Here is a 22,695-nt window from a genome sequence, read left to right as displayed (position 1 = left end):
GGTTGAATCAGGAAGGCCGCCACTCTGAATGCATGTGCGCGCACACTGCCTTGATACTGCCGCCCAGAACAAAACTCATTCCGCACCCAGAGAGAACACTGGTTGCGAGAGGCTAGTGGCCCAGTTTGGTCCCAGCTTCTCCCTACAGGATACTCTGTTGTGGGGCAGGTGAGAGGTGGAGTAGTTGTGGTTTATAAGAACAATAAATCCCTATCAGGATCCCTGTCAGAGCACCCGCCTATATAAGTGTGTGTACTTGAGTCTTGGGACCAGGAATAGATTGGGATTCTGTTGGTATACCAATCATCCCGCTGCCCAACAGAATCCCTAACCAAGCTGTCAGATTTGATTGCAAATTTGGTATTGGAGACACCCAGGTTGATGGTGGTTGGTGACTTCAATGTTCACTTTGGGACTGAATTGGTAGGAGAAGCTCAGGAGTTCATAGCGGCCATGACAACTATGGGCCTTTCCCAAGGAGTCTCCAGTCCGACACATGTTGCTGGTCACATGCTTGATTTGTTTTTTTGCTCCCATCAGGAAGGTGTTCTATGGGTGTTCAATTTCCCTGTTGTCATGGATGGACCACAACCTGGTGAAGATTCAATTTGCAGCCACTAGTCATCTCTGTAAGGGTGAAGGACCTATTAGGATCGTCTGCCTGAGGAGGCTATTGGATCCAATAGGATTCCAAGAAACCTTGGAGGGTTTTAATGATGCTTCTGCCAGTAATCCTGTTGACACCTTGGTGGAAAATTGGAATATGAGCTCACTAGGGTGATAAACTCAATCACTCCTAAACATCCCCTCCGACCCACTTCTAGATTAGCTCCATGGTATACAGAAGAACTATGGGAGCTGAAGCGGCTATATAGACGACTAGAGCACAAATGGAGAAGGACTCGACTCCTACAAATTACAGCACAGAGCACAATATAAAGGAAGCAATTCTTCACTGTGTGTATTGCGTTCACAGGTTCACGGCCAGTGGAATTGTTGAGGGTGGTGAGGGGACTTATATAGTCCCTTTCTGCTCCTGCTTTAGAGCCATCAGTTAGCTGCTGTGAAGCTCAGAATGAGTTTTGTGTGGACAAAATCTCTGGATTCCATTGTTGGTGCAGAGTCTTTAGCGGGGGTATCCAGTAACTCTTCTTGTGTGATTAAATTGGATCAGTTTCAGTTTGTGATTACTGAGGATGTGAACAAGCTGCTTGGAACTGTGCGTCCTACCACCTGTTCTCTTGCCCCTTGTCTGACATGGCTTATATTATCAAGCAGAGAGATTGTTGGAGAGGGCCTGGTTGAAGTTGCTTCTCTAAGGGAAGGTTTTGTTTTTTGTTTTGTTGGATTGGATTGGATGCAATGAGATTTTCAAGATATTGTTAAAATCAATAAAAATTTAAAGCAAAAGAAAGGGGGGGAGGTAGGATGTCTCCTTGTTTAAAGGAGGCAATTATTAGACTTATTTTAAAGAAGCTTACATGTGATCCCTCAGAGTTAGGCAATTACAAGCCTCTCTCCAATCTCCCGTGGTTGGCCAAGGTGATTGAGAAGGTGGTACCTTCTCAACTCCAGGCAGTCATCATCATCAGTTTTATTACGGCCATTGGCCAGCAAAACTCCAGGCAGTCTTGGATAAAACAGATTATCTAGACCCATTTCAGACTGGCTTTCAGGCAGGTTATGGAGGTGGAGACTGCCTTGGTCGGCCTGATAGATGATCTCCAAAAGGGGAATTGACAGTGTTGGGCCTTTTGGATTTCTCATCGGCTTTTAATACCATCGGCCATGTTATCCTTCTGGAATGTCTGGGGAGACTGGACATAGGAGGCACTGCTTTGCAGTGATTCCGTTCATACCTCTCAGGCAGATTTCAGAAGGGGTTACTTGGAGACTACTACTCTACGAAGCAAGAGCTTTTGTATGGTGTCCCTCAGGGCTTCATCTTGTCTCCAATGCTTTTTAACATCTACATGAAACCACTGGGAGAGATCATCAGGGGATCTGGTGCAGAGTACACCAGTCACTGATAACACCCAAATCTATTTCTCCATGTCAGCTTTGTCAGGCAAAGGCATAACTTCCCTCTAAATGCCTGCCTCAAGGCAGTAATGGGCTGGAAGAGGGAATACAAACTGAGACTGACTCTAAACAAGGCGGAGGTGCTCATTGTAGTAAGCCACAGTTTGGGAAATGGGATAGATCTGCCAGTTCTGGATGGAGTTACACTCCCCCGGAAGGAACAGGGCCACAGTTTGGGAGTATTTCAGAACCCAAGCTTCTCTCCAGTACCTCAAGTGAAGGCAGTGGCCAGGAGTGCTTTCTATCAGCTTTGGCTGGTTTGCCAACTGCACCCTTTCCTGGAAGTAAGTGACATTAAGACAGTGGTGCAAATGCTGGTAACCTCCAGGCTTGACTACTGCAATGCACTCTATGTGGGGCTGCCTTTGTACGTAATCTGGAAACTGCAATTGGTGCAGAATGCTGCTGCCAGATTGGTCTCTGGGACATCCTGAAGAGACCATATTACTCCGGTTGTAAAAGAACTACACTGGCTACCAACAGGTTTCTAGCCAAAATACAAAGTGCTTGGTTATATTACCTATAAAACCCTTAACAACTTTAGCCGGGGGTATTTAAGAGAATGCCTTCTTCATTATGAACTTGCCACTTAGTCAGATCTTCAGCGGAGGTTCATCTGAGGGTGCCGCCAGCTCATCTGGTGACGACTCAAAGGTGAGCCTTCTCTGTAGTTGCCCCAGAGCTTTGGAATACACTTCCTGCTCCATCCCTGTGGGCTTTTAGGAAAAACTAAAGACACATTTCTTTAAGCCAGGCTTTTCAGCTATTCAAGAGTTTTTATGGATAGCTATTTTAATTTGAACTTTTAAAATACGTTTTAATTTTTTTAAAATTTTCTTGGGTTGTTTTATTGTTGTAAACTGCCTAGAGACTTTGATAGTGGGCGGTATACAAATATGTTAAAAAAAAAGAAACCATCAAGCAGTGATTTTACATGTGTGAATAAGACAGCAGATATAATTTTCATATCACCTCAAACAACACTTTGAGAGTCAAATGACATGTTTCCAATAATTGTATGATGAGAAATCAAGCAATGTATAAACTGGAAATTTAGAGTGCTAGACTAGGACCAGGGAGATCCGAGTTCAAATCTCCATTCAGCCATAATGACTTGTTGGGTGACTCTGGGCCAGTCACTTCTCTCTCAGCCTAACCTACTTCACAGGGTTGTTGTGACGAGAAACTTATTTATGTAGTACACCACTCTGAGCTCCTTGGACGAAGAGTGGGATATAAAATGTAAATAATAATAATAAATGTACACCGAAAACCATATATTCGAGCCTATATATATATATATATATATATATATATATATATATATATATATAATTGAATGTCTGTTTGTCTGTCTGTTCCATATACATTCCCACACCTTTTTTGCTATTGAGACCAAACTTAGCACAGTTACTTCCTAGGACCCTACAAGTAACATAGGGTACCCGGGAACACCAACAACCACCTCGCACAGACAGACAGATGGATATACAACAGGTATAGCCACAAAATGGATATGGATGCAATAACAAAGAGACACCATAAGCAACACTGGGTACTTAAGGCTAGTCTTATACATAAAAGTCATTCACACGACTGAAAATGCTGGTGGGGGAGGGAGGTTCCTATCTGCCTCCCACACAATACAAATTAGTTTTGTATTGTGTAAGCCAGGCCGAAGTGAGTGACAGAGAAGGGAGCCAGAGAAGAAAGTCCTCTGGCATCCCTCAATGCACCACGCCAGGAGCACGGTGCATGGAGGGATTGTCCCTCAACTGGGCACTCTTGCTGCCCAGCTGTGTGCGCGCTCGGCATGCCAGAAGCCCACACACACATGACTGGATCATGTGCACTTACACCCTTCTACCTAGGTAATAGCCAGAGGTAAAACCTTGGGCTATCTGGTGGGGCCTCGAACAGCCTTGATTCCAGTGCTTCACACAAGCAGCCCTACCCCATTAGGGCTGTGCAAGCTCAGGTAGGACTGCTCGTGTGAATAGTCTTATAGAATCACAAATAAATAAATGAAGCAAGACAAGAAATCAAGGGGGCGGGGGGTGAGTCTTACTTGCTGGTATCCACTTCTGGCATCTTTCACAGTAATAAGACATCTCCTCTGTCCAGGATGTGTCCCCTTCATCACTATTCACAGATTCCCCACTCTGATCATGAGACAAATCCACCGATGCCTGATCTTCAGATTCTACAATGAGAAGGGTTTCCCCTTCCACCTCCCCTTCTTCCAGCCCTTCTGAAGTCGATGTCCTAGTAGCTTCATCATCATGACGGTTCATCATCTCACTCATGTACACGTTATTATCCATTGTACCTTAGTAGAATTATTTTTTTCCTACATAAAAGGCCCTCTCCTCCAGCATTTAAAGCACCATCAACATGAAGATTGTCTCAGTAAACATTCAATAATTGCATTGGCTTAATCTTGAAATGAAAATGCAAACTCTTCTTCACTACTGAGATTCTCTTTCTAATGGCATTTTGCTTCTTTCCATTTCAAGTTGTTTGGTCAAAGAAATCTGTTCTTCCAAAAGGCGAAGATTTTCTTGTTTACGATTCTGTCTCTCAAGGTCTCTGAACACTCCTTCACGTAGCCTCTGAAACAGAAGAATGTTCTGAATTATTATTTCTTTGTTGAAAAATTAGGAAGGGCAGAGATACTGATGCAAGACAATATACTTAAGAACAATAACTATTGAGTAATTCTTTCCAACTAAGAGTTGAGCAAGGGGGAATGCCTTCTCTCAGTCATGGAGAGAAAGGATGACATTCAGCAATCTCCTCTTCCCTCTACAGCCACTTGCACCTCCTGAAAATATGTTCCCTCACAGACATATTTCAGCGAGATCACCAAAAGTATCCTCCATGCACAAGAGAAAGCATTACCCTTGTGCAATGTTTAGTGCTGATGTCAGCCAAGGTTTTTGTTTATGGAATGTGCATAAATATCTATATCTATCTACCTGTATATGGAATGCCCCCCTCGACTAAAAGACATTTTTGACCTCATAAGGCCACTTTCTGAGATATAGGGGATTTCCTCAGAAGACAACCTGAAAAGCAGCAGGAGACTCCTCCCCTTCCCCGCCCCCAGTGCTGAGAACAGCGCTCTGAGGATTTGGACTTGCTAACTATCTATCCTCAGACCTGTTGCTAGGGAGACAACATTGACCACTTGTGAGAGAACAAGCAATAGCAGAGCAAAAGAAGAGGAATTGAACAGTAATGCTCTGTTTTAAGACGATTCAACCTTTAGGGAAGAAGAAAGAGATGTGTTCTTACAGTGTTTTCACTGATGCTGTAAACTACCTCGGGGCCTTTGGACAATATTTATATTTATTTATTAAATATCTATTTGCTAATCTAAAAACTTTGGTAATCTAAAAACGTTTGATTTAAGATGAGAGTTAAGGTGCTTTGCATTTTCACTCCTGCCCTAAAAAGAATGCAAATTACAAGTTACGGTGCCCATCTTAATGTCCATGCCATATAAGCTGTAAAGACTTTGTACAGCCTGGTATATGATGATGACTTTAGAAAGGAACATTGGTCTTACCTGTGAAGCGTTCTTTTTCCCTGTAGCTCGAGCTCATCAGTAGTGGGATCAGTCACTGAGCATGCTGAAGACAGGCCAGAAATAAAGAAATACCACTTCCTTCCTCTAGAGGGCACCATCCCCACTTCCAGGACTGAGGCGAAGAGTGGCGAGAATGCTGAAAACGTTTGCTAGAGGAAACAACAAAACTCAAGGACAATATAGGTACAGAATTGTACCTATGTACCTGTTAAGGTACAGAAAATTGGAAGGTTAACAAGGAAACATGGAGAAGGGGGATAGGTGATCTAAGACTATAAACCCTGGAAGCCGCATCCACTCAAAAGCGAACCTAACCTATCCAACTATATAAAAAAGGTAGGTAAAAAGAAAAAATTCCAAGACTAAAACATCCATGAGGGCCTGATGAGCTCTAGCTACAGGGAAAAAGAACCCTTCACAGGTAAGATCAATGTTCCTTTCCCCCCTGTGCAAGAGCTCATCAGTAGTGGGGCATGCTCAAGCAAAACTCCTGAAGACATGAGTGGAAGAGGATGTTTCAGACCACCTGTTGTAGTATTCTGTGGCCAAAGGCTGCCTGATCTGAAGCAAAGAAGGGAATTTTGTAATGATGGCTAAAAGGTGTGGTCGAAGACCAAGTAGCTGCCCTGCAAATATCCGATAAGGGTGCTTCAGTAGAAAAGGTTGCAGATGTGGTCGCACTGCAGGTGGAATGGGCTGCAATCCCTGTCAGGGGAGTCAAATTCTGAGACTCATAGGCAAGTTTAATGCAAGCTCTAATCCAGGCTGCTAGTGTGGATTTAGATACCTTATGGCCCAGATTATGGGATTGAAAGGAGACAAAAAGGGCATCCTACAATCTGGTAACTTTCATGCAACGAATATAGAAATGTAAGGCACGGCAGACATCCAAATGATGCCAAAGCTTTTCCTTGTGATGGGAAGGGTTGGGACCGAAAGAAGGCAAGATGACGTCTTGGGAGCGATGGAACACCGTGTTGATCTTTGGCAGAAAGGTTGGATCCAACTTCAGAATAGCTGCGTCGGGTTGAAATATACAGAGTTCCTTGCAGATCGATAGAGCCCTCAGTTTCGAAATTCTACAGGCCAAGGTGATGGCCACCAGGAAAATGGTCTTGTATGAGAAAATCCTCAAGGGAATAGAGCTTAGAGATTCAAAGGACAGGGATGTGAGGGCGTTCAAATCTTGTTGAGGTTCCAAGAAAGAAACCAAGGCACCAGAAGAGGTGCCAAATTAGAAGCCCCCCTGAGGAAACTAGAGATGTGTGGATGTAGGGACTGAGTACCAGGATCTGAGATGTCCAGGACCAACACTAGGGACGAGACTTGCCTTTTCAATGTGAAAGGTTTCAGTCAAAGCTCCAGGCCCGACTAGAGAAAGGCCAAGACCTCTGGGACTCCTGCTGAGTCTGGATTAATGTGATTTCTACGGGACCATCTGGAGAAGACTGCCCAGATGCCCTGGTAGATGCATTGAGTTGCCAGGTGGCAAGTAGCTAAGATGGTATCCAGGACCTGTTGAGAGTAACCTCGACTGCCTAATTTTTGGCGTTCAGCTTCCACAAGCAGAGATGGAGCCACTCGGGGTCTGGATGGTATATGGGTCCCTGTGACAGGAAATCCAGACAGAGAGGAAGGTGCCACGGTGGGCAAACTGATAGGTTGCTCAGGTCTGTGAACCAGGTACGTCATGGCCTGTGAAAGGCAATTAGAATAATCTCTGCTCCTTCTAGCCATAGTTTCCTGACAACTTTCGGGAGGATGGGGTAGGAAGGAACACATAGGTGCCCCGGGGGCCACGGAGACGTGAGGGCATCCGTTGCTTCCGCCTGCTGAGTCAGAAACTGGGAGACGAATCGTGGTACATGAGCATTGAGGGGAGATGCGAAGAGATCCACCAGAGGTGTGCCCAGGCGTGTGGTGATTTTATGGAAGACCTGAGGATGCCGTCTCCATTCCGATGGATCCACTGAATGATGGCTCAGCCAGTCCCCACTGAGGTGTTCCACAGTTATGGAAAGAAGATGCCGCTCAGCCCATCTAAAGAGGAGATTGGATTCTTTCATCAAACCCTTGGAGTGGGTGCCCCCCGGTCGTTTATGTGGGCTTTGGTGGTGATATTGTCCATCCGAATGAGAACATGTCTGCCCCGTACTAAGTCTAAGAAGTGTAAGAGAGTTAGCCTGGCTGCCCTCAGCTCCAGGCGGTTGATGTTCCATTTCTTTTCCAGTTTGGACCAGGACCCCTGAGCCAGAAGGCTTTCGCAGATCGCCCCCAGCCTGTGAGGCTGGCATGTGTCATAACAGCAATCCTTTGCAGTTCCGTGAATGGTATTCCATATTTCAGCACCAGTGAAAGCCACCAGAGGAAGGAACTCTTGACCTAACTCAAGAGGTGTACTGGTTGGGGAACCACAGACATGATGGCATCCTGGAAGGGCAAAAGGAGCCATTGTAGGGATCGAGAGTGCCATCTGGCCCAGGGCATACATTCCATGGCAGCAATCATCAGCCCCAGAATTTGAGCTAGCAACATCAGGTCTGCTGAATCGGCACAAAGGAGAGGGGAGATGGCTGACACAATCTTGCGCCTCCTCTTGGGGTGTGTGGAGAGTTATCATTGCCAAAACGGTGTGGAAGACAGCTCTGAGATGTAGTAGCAACTGTGAAGGATGCAGCTGACGTTTTTCTTGATTTACCACAAACCCATGGTCATTGAGACACTTCAGAGTGATCTGCACATTGTCTAGGGCTACCGGAAAGGATGGGGCCCTGATGAGAAGATCGTCAAAATACGGGTGAATGCACACTCCCTGTAGTTGGAGGTAGGCTGTGAGGGCCGCCATTATCTTCGTGAACACCTGTGGGGCTGATGCAAGGCCAAATGGGAGGGCCCGATACTGACAATGAAGATTGTTATAGGAAAAATGGAGAAACTTTCTGTGTTATGGTAGAATAGGGATGTGCAGGTATGCCTCTGAGAGATCCACTGACGCGAGGAAGTCGTTTGGGAGGATCATCTGCTTAACGGATCGCAGAGACTCCATCCTGAACTTCCTCTTCTTGAGGAACCTGTTGAGGCGCTTGAGGTTCAGCACTGCCCTCCAGGACCTGTACTTCTTGGGCACCAGGAAGAGAAGCAAGTAAACGCCTGACCATCTTTGGTTCCAAGAAATGGGCTCGATCGCCTGAATCTGAAAATATTGGATCGCCTTGTCCATCAGATGTTTTCCCCTTCGGAGAGAGCGCAGGGTAGCATAGAAGGAGTCGCGAGGAATAAGATACAGGTCTAGTGCATAACCCCCAGCCACTGTGTCCAGAACCCATTGATCGTGGGTTGCGGACATCCACGTGAGGGCAAACTGCTGGAGACTGCCCCCTATGGGCTGTGAGTCATTGTCACTTGTTATAGTGAGCCATGGTATTGGGGGCTCTATTTCCTTGCATTCTAGTCAAGCCCCTAAATCATTGCCTCCATTGGTATCTGCCAGTGCCTCTAAAATTGGTCTGACATCTCCTGCACAAAAGGGAGAAGAGGTATGAAACTGCCTTTGGCTCCAAAAGAAATGACTTGCGTTGCGAAAACCTCTGCGGAAATCTCTTCTGGTAATGGGCATGACTTTCTTGTTATCCTTGGTTTCCACCAGGACAGGATCCAGAGACAGGCCAAAAAGGTTAGTACCTGAGTAAGAGGAGGCCTCAATATTCAGAAGCATCCCTGAAACCATTTGAACAATGGGCAGGTTTACCCGGGGTGTCACTAGAAGCGATATGACTTTGGTGCCCAGGGTATAGTGTTTCCTAGGATAGAAACCAATGGGTCTACAGGAAGCTGGGTTTTGCCATTCCGCCAGCATCACCTGTTTAAACAAGGATGGGAAGGGCACAGAGGCCGAAATACCCGAAGTGGAAGGAAAAACATTCTGGTCCAGTTCAGAAGGCTGCACCACATCTGCAGGAGAAACATCATTAATAGCCCACTTAGCCTTAGATAGGAGAACATCGAAGTCAGTAGATGAAAAGCGAAAGGAAATGGGTGCCGCTGGAGTGGTTTACTCCTCTGAAAGCTCTCCCTCTTCCTTGCCTGATTCTGTGGGGCTCAGAAGCCTGGGAGAATCAGAGCTAGAAGCCGATTTGGGATGGAGGGTGGGGAGGAAGGCTTGGTAAATGTTGTAAGGGTTGGGTTGGTATAGGCAGAATGGAAGGGGTCGCCACTGGTTCAGCTGGCTGGGCAGGAATTCTTGGGCCTCGGTGGTGTTTGGGACCCTTATGTTCATCACCCGAGCCAGAGGAAGGAGATATAGGGCGCCGCCGCTTGTGCCTAAGTCTGAGCGGCTTGGGAGTGAAATGCCCTCGCTCAAATGGTGGAATTGCCTCCCTCCTTGGACTGGAGGCTGGGGAAGACGATGAAAGGCATCTGTTGGGGGTCAGGTAGACAAGACAGGCACCGCCGGAGAATGGCGGGGTAGCCGCAAGGGTGCCGGTTGACTGGGAGGCTGCGAAATAAGAGGCAAGCACTCCCTAGCGAAGAATTCTTCAAGCCAGCAGGCTACATCAGGTGGGAAGGGAGGAGGGCCCGGCCCCAGAAGGGGGGGAGCAGCATTACCTGAAGGTTCACTGGCCGGAAGCCAATCTGATGGCAAGGCAGCACCCGATGCAGCGTCCTCTTGTTTGTTTGAGCCCAACGGCTCTGCTGAGTCTCCACTGCCTATTGGGCAGTTGGGGGGGATGGACTGCGCGGACCAGCCGGTTCCCCCTCAACAACAACCACAGGGGAGGTGTTGTGAGACGCCACTGGATCACCCACCGGGTGATGGTCGTCCTCCCCTCTTTTGTTCTTTTGAGCACGGTTCTGTCCTTTTGCATACCGCTTGAATAAGCAGGCACTCACTGAGTTGCACTGAAGCTGAAAGCTTTTACACCTTTTTAGATCTGCTCCCATTTGCCTCCTGGCTATGTTTAGTTCTCTTTGCAGCCTTACGAGGCAAAAGGAGGCGGCCGAGTACAAGCATCGCTGCTGGAGCGGGAAGGGCTGCTGCGGTAGCCAGCTCTGAGGGCGCCAGAGGAATAGGCAGCAAGATTTGGGGAGTCTGGTCAGGGAACAGAGACCCTTCTGAAAGGGACCCCCCTAGAAACTCCTCTGCATGGCCGAGCTCCATAATGGAGACTAACGTCCAGGAGAAAAGCCAACACGAAAACAAAAAGTATAGTAAAAACAAAACCAAATAGAAGCCAGTTTGTTGAATTAGGTAGAAAGGAAAAAAATGTTTGCAAAGGTTAGAAAACGTAAAATAAGGTCTAAAGGCAAGCTCCTTCCCACCCTTGCACACTATAAAGAAGAAGAATAGGGTTAGTTCCAAAGATAAGCAAACTTTCTGAAGAGCACAACTCTCAGCGTGTGAGCCTAGAGCAGACAGGGCTGGAACTGGGGATGGCGCCCTCTGGCAAGGGGGAGTGGTGTTTCTTTATTTCTGGCCTGTGTTGAGCATGCTCAGTGACTGATCCCGCTACTGATGAGCTCCACCACAGAGGAAAAATGAGGCTCCATGCACCCACACTTAGTCTCTCAGTTGGACATTGGGCTGGGGAGGGATGCGTGTAACTTCCATAATAACTTCCTAGAGATTCTTTTAAGAGCACAAGATAAAATGTAAAGCATCTTAATTCTAATCTTAAACCTAAGGTTTTTGGATTACTGAATTTCCAGGCATTTTAAAAGGAAAATCGGAATCGAAAATATGGGTTAAATATGCTTTTTAATTGAGTCTTCCCATTCCTAGACAGTATACCTATAATTCTCTCTTCTTCTTCTTCTTCTTCTTTTGCTTTTAAAATAATTTTTAATTTGAAACTTAATTTTGATTATGGTTTTAGCCAGGACTTTTAACTTGTTTACTTAATTTGGTTAATTTTATTAGTTCTATTTTACATTGTATTTATTTTATTGCTGTGAGCCACCCTGCAGAGTACTATACTGGAGGAGCAGGGTATAAATATTTAAAATAAATAAATGATGCAAACCTTTGTGTTCAAAGGCAGTCTGCCACCACAGGACTCTGGTCATCTCACCTCCTCCTTGCATTCCCTGGTAAGTACAATTGCCACCTCATTGCTGACATATGTGCCTCACAAGTCCATTTATCACCCGGCCCCAACTGCCTCATATAGCTTGTAAGGATCATTTCACCTTGCCACCATCTTGTGCTTCCTCATAAGCATTCACCCTAGCTTAAGTTCTCTTCCACATAGGGGTGTGCAAGGTCCGGAATTCCCCCGGTCCAGCACGGGCGGGACTGTTACTTTAAGCAGGGTGGTGGTAGTACTTACCGCCCCCCCCCCCCGCTCTACCCCCTCCGGCACTAGTCCTTTTAAAAATCTTCTTGGGGCGGCAGAGTTCCTCCCTGCCGCCCCTGCCCCGATCGTTGTTCCTTAAGCCTTGAACAGAGAAGAGCTAGCGGCGCGCGCGCTTGTTTCTGTTGCTGGCACGCGTGCGCCAGTGACAAAAACAAGCGCGCACGCCATGAAGAGCGCATGCGCGCCGCTAGCTCTTCTCTATTCAAGGCTTAAGGAACAACAACGGGGGCAGAGGCGGCAGGGAGGAACTCTGCCGCCCCAAGAAGATTTTTAAAAGGACCAGCACCGGAGGGGGAAGAGAGGCGGCGGGGAAGTACTACCACCACCCCCGCTTAAAGTAACAGTACCCCGCCCATCCGAACCTCCGGACCGGGGGAATTACAGACCGATCCGGAGGGCTTTTAAATAGTGCCCGAACCAAAACCATGCACACGACTACTTCCACAATCCGTTGCCACCTCCTTGTATTCCCTCACAAGTTCATATACTACACTGCCTCAGCCATGGAAATAGGGCTGGGAGGAGGTACACTTCCCAGATGTCCCTATGTCCTTTCCCAATGTCCCTGTGTGGTTATCAACCCCATAGGCTCTGCTTCATGCAAAAGAGGCAGTGAAGGGGATGTTGGTGCTGCCCCATCCCAGAGGCAGCACCGGGGGATGCTACAGATTCATTGGGATTGCAGCACCCAATGAACAGCCCTAGTAGCCAACACTTGTTTTCTAAAGTTTAAGGGTCAGTTTTTACTCCTGCATCTTAGCCACTTTCCACAACAGATCTGAAAGGGTGGTGTCCCCTAGTTGATGCCTGCAAACCTTCAGACAGATAGGGCTGACAATTTAGATTTTATCACCAAAAGAATATTCAGGGCATAAAATGTTAAAATGCTGAAAACAACTCCCCCATCTTAATTATATTAACAGAAGGAAAGGTCCTTTGGTAGGAGTTTTCTCCACCATAGAAGATCTCTCTGAAAGTGGAGGATAAATTTTCCTTTCTATTGAAAAACTGCTGATTTTGATCAGTATTCTCTGAAGGGTACCAAACCTTGTACCTTGTTTGAAATAAGTTACTACCTATGCCTCTCCAGACTAATAGTATTATAGGCCTCAATAACTGGACTGGGTACTTAATTGATCTTCAAACTCACAGAATACCACCCCCACTTTAGTAGCAAGATCGCTTTTTCTTTTTTTGACAACAGATAGTTATTAAGGGATATTTTAAGTCTGCACACTTGGCAACATTCCACTCACCCCAACAGAGAGATCAGGATCCAAATGGTATAGTTTCAAAGTTGCATTTGACTTAAGTTCTATAAATTACCTACCAAACAATAGCTCAAACAATAGCTCAAACCACAAGGTAGAACTTCCTGATGTTGAACAGCAAAAACATTTTAAACCTTCAACTAATATAAAGTCACACTCCCTACCTGCACCTGAAAAAACCAATTAAATTAAATTAGTGGACTCAGTCACAGTGGCAGTGTGATCCCACCTCGTGATTATTCAGTAGTGAATAAGGACACAAGAAGAAGCAGCTAATTTGTATTCACTTTAAATCTGTACTTCCATTTTTTTTTCTTAAACACACACAAACACAGAAACACAATTATCATTAAAACTAATAAATGCTTTAACAATCATGACCAAAATTACAGAATCTCTTCCCAGAAATTTCCAATAAACTTCATAGTTCTCCAGCTTGATTTAATTTCCTTCAGGATGGTGTTATCAGCAAAATACTGGTAGGCTTTAAGCCAATCTGACTGAAAAAGCCCCCTAGAGAACAAAAGCCCCCCAATTATTGAAACCCCAACTCTTTTGAGTGATGGAAACCTATAGGAGCCCTTATATATTATTATATTATATTTTATATATTTATTCGATTTCTATACCACCCTTCCAAAAATGGCTCAGGGCGGTTTACACAGAGATATCTACTTTTTTGTCTCCTTCCTTCACTCAGGACACCTAGGCCTTGAGCAGCAGCCCTCCCCACACTTTGCCAAGGCCTGTTCTCTGGCTACAGTAAAACTCTGAAGAGCTGATACAAGCTCTTCTGGCCTTGGCTCTTTTTCTTCTTTTAATAAAGTTGTGACATGTTTTAATGATACATTAGTGTCTCTTTTCCTTCTGTCTAGAAAGTAGTATATTTTAAAAGTTGTATACAAGTGATATAGCTTCTAAGCATAGACAGAGGAGATTTCTTCCCTTCAATAGCAATAGCACTTACATTTATATACCGCTCTATAGCTGGAAGCTCTCTAAGCGGTTTACAATGATTTAGCATATTGCCCCCCAACATTCTGGGTACTCATTTTACTGACCTCGGAAGGATGGAAGGCTGAGTCAACCTTGAGCCCTTGGTCAGGATTGAACTTGTAACCTTCTGGTTGCAGGGCGGCAGTTTTACCACTGCGCCACCAGGGCCTCAGACCTCCATTTAATGGTTAATTAGCCGATAGGATAATGCCTTACTAAAGGTAGTCTCAATGAAATTAAAAGGACATTAGGCATTCCTTAACATATTATTTTAATTTCAGTAGGATTACTTTGAGTAATGTTCCTCACTATGTCTTATTTTATGCTATTGTTAACCGCCCAGAGATGAAAGTTTGGATAGATAGATAGATAGGTCAGTCACTATCTCTTTCTTGCTGTATTCTCTACAAAGTAGGAGAGGATGGATTATTGGCATTTTTGTTTTAAATAGACTAACAGATATTATGCCCTGTGGGATGCTTTGGCTAATGTCAGATTCTTTGAGAATAATCTGTGTGCTGGGTGGTGTGCCGGTGGGTTTACCTAACAGGATTTATACATTGTTTTCCATTCACATTTTTAAAAAGGACCTTTCCATTATTCTCCCCTCCCCCAGACCATTTTTCAGGGATTGTTTAACTGTCCCTTCATTATATGGAACCAAGTCCCACTGACTTTAATTGAGTTACTTCCTTCTAGGTGTGCACATATGATGTGTTTAGAAAACCAAAGAAACTCCATTTTTGCCTAGAAGACCTTATCCTAACTTAAAGTAACCTAGCCCAACTCAAGGACATCACTGCCTCTCATGATTAACGTCATTATCTCTCTCTAGCTAAACTGTGTCCATGAAACTTGTTAACACAGCTAAGGTTCCCAGGCTAGAAAACAGGATCTAACCAAATAAGGAGTAATCACCCGATGAACAATGAATCAGGCATCCGCATGCGTACTAGATACTTGGACCACCATACTGTGTCTAGGGTGTCAGCACCATTTAGATTGTTTGTATAAATGTAAGGTGCACCTGTAACCAAACTGTAATCGGTTTGAGAGCATGAGCCTACTGATTTCCTATTGCTATCTGCAGAAGCAATAAAACCTCAATTAATAATTCCCAATCCTTGTGTCTGACTGATTGCTTAAGCGGACCCAGGAACGAGCCCCATCTACATCAATTTGGTGCCGTGGCTTGGGTGTAGACTCCTGGGTGGTCGTCTGACCCATCATGGGAACCCGATACCCCAGCCGGCACTCCGCCACTTGAGCAGAAAGGGACCTCAGGAACCCAGGACACGCCATTCACCACAACACGCTGCATCTGGGAATAGGGAGTGGGATAGGGAGTGGAGGAGGGTGAGGGAAAGTGAATTCCAGAAAGACGTCTCTTGGTGAGGACCCAGCTCGAGCAGGGGCTGGGAAAACGGTCTGCACAGGGAAGAAAGTAGGATCCTATATTTGGGACCTTACTGCTGATAAAGGCCACTAGGTTCTCGGGGGTATCATGCAGACTCTGTAGAACAGAAGATCGGCGATACTCGAGCATTAACGCAGGGGGGAAGGGGAATAGATTAGAACAAGTGGAAAATCCTATAGGAATTCCTACTCACCTTTAGAGTAAAGCGCTTCTGTACAGAATCATGGCCATATTATGAACTCAAGTCAAAGGCCTCCTGCAAAAACACCCTTTTGCAATTGCTTTTATTTTATACACATACCGGTAAATTTTAAGAACACCAATATGTGCAGGCCCACCAAAGAAACCCCCACCATATATATTACCATCGTGCTCCAAGCAGCTTCTCCTTTCCAGCATGCTAAGGAGAACAAGGGAACTCTCTTAGTCTGTGAAGAGAGGGAGGTGTCTGAAGAAAGTATTAAAGATAAAAGGGTGATTGCCTTTTGCTAAAATCATGCTGTCTGTATTCTGTTTCCAAGCTCAAACAGCTGCTTGTTGCTTCAGCTGAGAAAAAGGGGGAAGGCGCACACGTTCCTTCACCCCCTGTGTTGCACCCCTTGTGTTGTGTCTAATTTCCTGCTGCTACTCTGTCCCGTTGTAACTGTCACCAAGCCAAAAGATAACACTGTATATTGTGTATTTGTTTATTTTGGCCCAAGGCCAGCATAAATACAAGAAAAAGAAGGGAAACAACAACAATAAAATAGATAAAATACATAAAACATTAATACCTTCAAATAGTATATACATAACTATTTTCATTCAAATAAAAATGGTTAATCTGAAGTGCACAACCCGGCATCTCGTGCCTCAATCACTCTAAACCAAATCTTGCTTGCTATAAAAATGTTTTTGCTACCCTCCTGTAAGCGTACTCTGACTTACCTTGTCCCCATCAGAAGGGCAATAGAGTTATAATGAGTTAGTAGTGGGGTGAGAAGCTTTCCCCTTAATTCAGTATAAAATCTGCACTTCAGCATCAGATGTTCCGTGGTCTCCACTTCACCATTCTGGCAAGGGCATAATCTTTGATCATAGGGCACCTTCCCGAAGCGTCCTTCCAGTACTGCTGTATGTAGGGCGTTAAGTCTAGCCGCTGAAAGAGCCCTATGATGATTCCCGTTAGAGATCCTAAGTAAATATTCAGTGGGGGAGTGACTACTGATTTGATCTCCTAGGAATAGACCAGAGCTTATTTGGGCAACATCTCCCTGCTTCATCACATCCCAGATACGTTGAGTTATGGCAGTTTTGGCCTTGGTGTGGCCCAGAGTTCTAATCAGAGGCAGGGGAAAACCCAAGGACACTAACATTGCATTAATATCATTTTTCCAACGGGTCATAAAGCCATCCTCCAATATCAAGGGAGCAATGCCCGTAGGGTAAAAAAATCAGATTAAGCCAATAAGAGAAAACCATTTTCCACAGTCTCGCTTCTACAGATGGCCATCCGATCGCGAGCCTAACAGCAGCATTTGAAATTGAGTACGGTAATCTAAGAAGAGACCTAATAAACTTAGATTGGACTTAGATTATCCAACTTCGGATAATTAGTTTTATTCCCTAGCGCGCCTCCCACTAGAAGCAAGGCAAGAGCCTTGGCCTTAAAAAGCTCTAATGGTACTTGCAGTGAGTGAGCTCGTTTCTTTATGTGCAAGGAGCAAATTGCTGAGGCGGCTTTCTGAGCGTTGGCAATAACATAATCTCTATGTGCTGTAGTGCTTCTATTTGGCCTGTAACACAACTCCAAGATATTTAAATTGTCTGGTCTGCTCTAAAGTGAATGTCCTAGGTCTAGCCGCAAAGACCATGATTTTGGTCTTATCATAATTCAAAGACAGTTCATGGTCATTGCAAAAGTTGGCCAGCTCTTTCAAAATTCGCTTAAGTCCTACCCTCATCCTAGAAATCAAAGCAGCAGCAGCGTACAGTAACACATTAATATGTTTTTGAGCTAATATGGGTGGGTGAAAATCCAATTTCCTCATGCGTTCCACAAGGGGGTTAATATAAAAGTTAAATAATGCCGGGGCCAAAATGCACCCTTGCCTGACACCAGTCCTGGTTGAAATTGAATTAGTCACCTGGCCTTTCCTGTTTAGCCTGACTTTAAGAGTGGTATTCTCGTGTAATTTAGCCATCGACAGGAGAAGTCTCCTGTCGATATTTGTTTGGGTGAGCCTCTCCCATAATTTACTCCTGGAAATCTGGTCGAATGCTTGTTTGAAGTCAATAAAAGCAGTATAGAGTGCCCCTGGGGATTTCACTGAGTATTTTTCAGCCAGATGTTGAAGGACAATTATCGAGTCTGTGGTGGATCTACCTGCCCTGAACCCATTTTGCTCATCTGCCAGGATTTGATTGACATCAAGCCATTCCATGAAGTGTCCCAATAGGTGCCTGGCATACAGCTTTCCAATGACACTCAAAAGGCTAATAGGATTAAAATTAGCTGGTTGATCAAAAGATAACAGTGATCTTGCTGCAAAAAGTTTCTCCAAACAAAAGGCTGCTTTTGTTTTCTTTTTCTTCTTCTTTCTTCCTTCAACTGCTCACAGTTGGGAAAGAGGAAAGCGGATGGAGTTTGAAGGAATGCATGTGATGTAGTTCTGTGCAGGCAATTTCAGAGAAAAGACTGGAAGGAGACGTGAACAGAGGGAAAGGAATGTCTTAAGGATTTTAGTTGGAAGGTGTTAAAAAGTTGAAAAGCACCTGTAAGTTGAAAAATGTAAGCTGTGATGTGGAAGGGTAATATTGAATTACAGATTGTTTTGTGGATGACAGTGATAACAGTTTGTTCTGTTTGAGCTACTTTCTTAAACTGAGTTTTATGGCTAAATGATTGCCCTAAACATATCTAAAATATTATAAAATCCTATGTGACCCATATGAAATTCCCTCTGTTTAGTCCTTTGTTCTGTGAAATACACAAGACAAGCCAGAGTGTGTGTGTGTGTTTGTTTCTCAGTGGGAGCCCAAAGCTCCAGTTCTGTGCGAGAATCCTCATTCTGTTAAAATGCAGTGATCTGGGGGAAAGCCAAACCCCCCATCAATCTTATAACTCATCTCTGTGAAGATGAGGTTTCTGTTGTATTTGTGAATGTATTTATTCTAGTGACATGTCTTTTCTGTAAACTGTTCCAGAACAAACTTGCTCTGACATTGAATTCTAAAATTCGCAGTTATTATATTATTTGAACATAAAATTGGTCATGGCCTGAGCAACACAGGGAACTTTCAGCAGTCCCAGCTGGCCAACTGGGGTGCTGAAGTTGGGAAGTGCTGTTTACAGCTGGCTAAATGTGTTAGGCATAAGGGCAAGCTCTATTCCGTTCATTCTTATATCAAGTTGATTGTGTTATTTCTGCCACTACTGAATGTCATAAGCTTTTATATGTTATGCTTACTGATTTCCTTGACATGGTCTATCTCTAACTGGAAGTTTTGCCTTTTACTTCTTTCTCACAACTGAAAGCTGATCTCTGGTGAACAATGATAACTCCACCCATTTCCAGATGGGAGGGGGAAGGAGGTTCTCTGCAAAGCAGTTTGTGTTCCTTCCAGCCAGTTAATTGTGGGTGAGAAGGAAAAAAGGATTTTAAGATAAATTAGTCTAATTATATTACTGTTTTATGTTTTTTCAAATCTATGCAATATTTCTTCTAACTGATTTTGATGTAAACTGAGAGCTAATAATCAAATAGTCTAAGGCTTGAATTTTAAATTTGTCTCATCTGCTAGCCCTGCTTTGCCTTCACAGTAGCTGAATCTTAAAATTCCAGATCCCAGACGTGAGATTTGAAGAAAAGAATTTTGTTTTGCCACTCCTGCAAGTGGAAAGGAGTTCCAAAGTACCGGTTTGCATTTCACCTGGAAGACTTCCCAGTTTAACAGGATCAAGCTGTGTGTGTTACTGTGAAACCCACACCCTGTTTCCACAGCTCCTGATGACAGACTTGATTGTATTATCACAGGTTTCACCCCTCTGCAAGATTATGAACAATTTTTCTGATAACACCTTTTGCTAAAGAGGCCTGTAAAAAGGGATACTTTGATTTGCTTCATAAGACATTAAGCCTTGCCCAGAAGTCACAATCCTATTTCAACAAAGTATAATATTTTTGCCTGTGGGCAGGGACTATTTCTTTCTTATATAGGTTTTTCATGAGGATGTTGTTGCCCTACAAGGATGTCAAACCCCAAACCCTTACTCACTGGTCACTTGCTAGTGATGAGGCTAAAGATGGAGAGCTGGAACACCACAACTATCTACACGTGACCTAGATGAAGATCCCAAAGCCAGATGTTACTGACAAATCACACTTTTATGGAGAATGAAGTCAGGTATACTGGATGGAGATAGACTGCCCTGACAAAGGCCTGTAAGTATGATTGTCAGCCAGTGTAATGCAGTGGTTAGAGTGCTGGACTAGGACCGGGGAAACCCAAGTTCAAGCCCTCATTCGGCCATGACACTTGCTAGGTGACACAGGGCCTGCCACTCAAATGGTTTGGCCTGCCACTTAAATGGTTTGGGTTGTTGTAAGGAGAAAGAACAGGATACAGAAGAGACTGTGAGATGCCACATGGGAACAAAACTTTGTCAGCAGTTACACCCAAAGGGCCTTGGTGAAATTCAAGTGCTGGGGTTTTATGTTGTGGCCTCTCAAGTGATAAGACTATGTTTGACCTGTCAGGCTTTAATGCCTCCTCAAAACCCCAAACTCACGAGGGGGGTAAAAATGTGGGTGCCCCTTTTCCTTTTGACTCTATTGCTTTGCCTTTTGCCCAGGATTGCCGTTTTGTCCTCGTGATCAGAGACCAGCCTACAACACAAGCCACCAAGCCCTAAATGCAGACATCATCCCCTGTTCTGGACTTCGGGGGAAGAGGGGCCCAGGGCAAGCAGGAAAACAAAAACATAAATTCGAAAAAATGCCAAAAGACCAAATTGAAAATAGCCTCAGATTTTATCCATCCATTGTATTATTTGCCTTGAAAACTTGACTTTTCCTTTTGTGCTGATTGTTGGCTCCAAGGGACTTAGTCTCAGGATGCTGTCCCTAAATGGGAGGAGGGAACTGGTAACTCACTTGCCTGTCTTTCTCTCAAGAAAACAGGTTTGCAACCAACAGTGCCTTGAATTGTCTTTCCGGGAAGGATTGGTCCTCCCCAGATTGAAGGAGTACCTGGATCCATGCATCCAGTCGCCAGAATGCGATCCCAAGAGAATCTCCAGAGGACATCAACCCTGACCCAGGAGAACTAACCAGCAGCAGCAGCAGCAGCAGCAGCTACATGAGGGGAATTCCTATCTGCGTTTCCAGTCCAACCCAATGGTGACAGAACATCCATCTGCTACCCTGTCCTGTGTTTGAGGAAGAGGGCCTAATGCAAAGTTCATCTTCCTGTTCTCGAGTGCTGTAGGAGAGGAATAGACAACAAATGCCTGAAGAGTGCCTATTAGAAAACAGGCAAGCCAACTCCCCAAGCTTTTGGACGCTCCTGTAAAGCCCTAGAACTATCCTACCCGGGTAAGATGTCCTGCCAAAGACACTATTTCAAATTTAGCCAAAGACACTATTTCAAATTGCCCACAAATGGGGGAGTCAAGGCTCCCAAACACATGAACATTCGAGCTTGTCTATGGACACTAGCCAAACAAGCCAAAACAACATGGATCAGAGAACATCCAGGATAGTCAAAATCCTGCAATGTTGGACAAGAGCATTTGGAAGGCAGAACCAATTGAAGGACTAAATTGACCTATTTTTTACCAAGGACTCTTAGTTTTTGGAATTCTAGGGCTCTCCGTGGCTTCCTTTTGGCCATGGCACTGGAGGACACTAAGTGGGGTGGGAGTTGATTATTTACACCACTTTCTTGTAGTGACTATGTGCTATGATTATGTTGAAAACCCTGCTATCTCCTGTGCTGTAAGGACATGGACCTCACATGCTTGTTCTCTGGTCATTTCCTTACTTGCTTCCCTGACATCTTGTGCCAATTATCTCACTGTTTCACTCAGGACATCTACCTGCAAGTCTACACCTTTCCCCAACTTACTGGTTCCTTTTGCGCTCTAAAGACATTAAGCCAGTCCAAGCTTTACCTACTAATTTTCTAAGACACCTGTATCTTGGGATATCTTTTAACTAATGTGACTGTACATGACTTGTCATTGCCATCGCTTTCCATGAGCTGATAATCCATTAATCACCAGAAGCACCTGGTTCCACAATGCCAGGCTGTTACTGATACTTTATTTGGGATGGAGATGGGTTAAGACAATGTTGCTTGCTATGAGTTGTGTGATCTTTATATGTACACCTTGCTGCTATGTGTAAAACTTTTTATCTATATCAAATCAGGCCAGATATGGGTGGTTAAGGATATGTGTGTTGATTTATGGAATTATACTAATTATGCTTGTAGCTCTAGGATGTTGTATGCAATGTATCTAGTTTTATTGCCATGTGTACAGCCCATTTTGCACCTGCCATTTCTGTAAAATCTATGCTTAATGCATCACTATGCTTAAGGCATCCCAAAACCACATATGTCCCAAATCCTTTAGCCACACGACAAAGAACTACATTTCCAAGGCAAAGAAGATAATTCTAGTTATAGCATGTATTTTCTTTTTATTGATAGTCACATGTTACTGCCTACAAAGCATTCCAGCTTTAATCCAAATGTTTATGAGAACCTTTAAACCTCGCCATAATATAAGACCCAAATATACAGCTGTAGCACTTAGCACTTAGCAATAGCACTTACATTTATATACCGCTCTATAGCTGGAAGCTCTCTAAGCGGTTTACAATGATTTAGCATATTGCCCCCCAACATTCTGGGTACTCATTTTACCGACCTCGGAAGGATAGAAGGCTGAGTCAACCTTGAGCCCCTGGTCAGGATCGAACTTGTAACCTTCTGGTT

The 22,695-nt window shown here is 44.5% G+C and overlaps 2 protein-coding genes across 4 annotated transcripts in view; both read right to left on the bottom strand.

Moving 5' to 3' along the window:
* KAT14 (lysine acetyltransferase 14) overlaps window positions 1–22,695 on the bottom strand; it is a 90,946-nt gene that overhangs the window by 57,173 nt on the left and 11,078 nt on the right. For 2 of the 3 annotated variants that reach the window (XM_053313561.1, XM_053313563.1), the window contains exon 1: window positions 4,151–4,450. The exons of the other annotated variant lie outside the window; for it this stretch is intronic. In XM_053313561.1, the coding sequence (XP_053169536.1) occupies window positions 4,151–4,406 (256 nt within the window). In that variant the 5' untranslated portion in view covers window positions 4,407–4,450. Of the gene's footprint in view, window positions 1–4,150; window positions 4,451–22,695 lie in introns of those variants that run through there. 3 annotated transcript variants of the gene reach the window in all.
* The window catches only part of LOC128352977 (protein PET117 homolog, mitochondrial), a 29,255-nt gene continuing 11,110 nt past the window's right edge, over window positions 4,551–22,695 (bottom strand). Inside the window, exon 2 of the mRNA XM_053313604.1 lies at window positions 4,551–4,694. Within this exon, the coding sequence (XP_053169579.1) occupies window positions 4,551–4,694 (144 nt within the window). The remainder of the gene's footprint in view (window positions 4,695–22,695) is intronic.

The sequence above is a fragment of the Hemicordylus capensis genome, chromosome 4 (genome assembly GCF_027244095.1).
Source record: "Hemicordylus capensis ecotype Gifberg chromosome 4, rHemCap1.1.pri, whole genome shotgun sequence".
In the NCBI taxonomy this organism is placed as follows: domain Eukaryota; kingdom Metazoa; phylum Chordata; class Lepidosauria; order Squamata; family Cordylidae; genus Hemicordylus; species Hemicordylus capensis.
The sequence above is the reverse complement of the archived record's forward strand: the minus strand, read 5'-3'. Positions and strand labels throughout refer to the sequence as shown.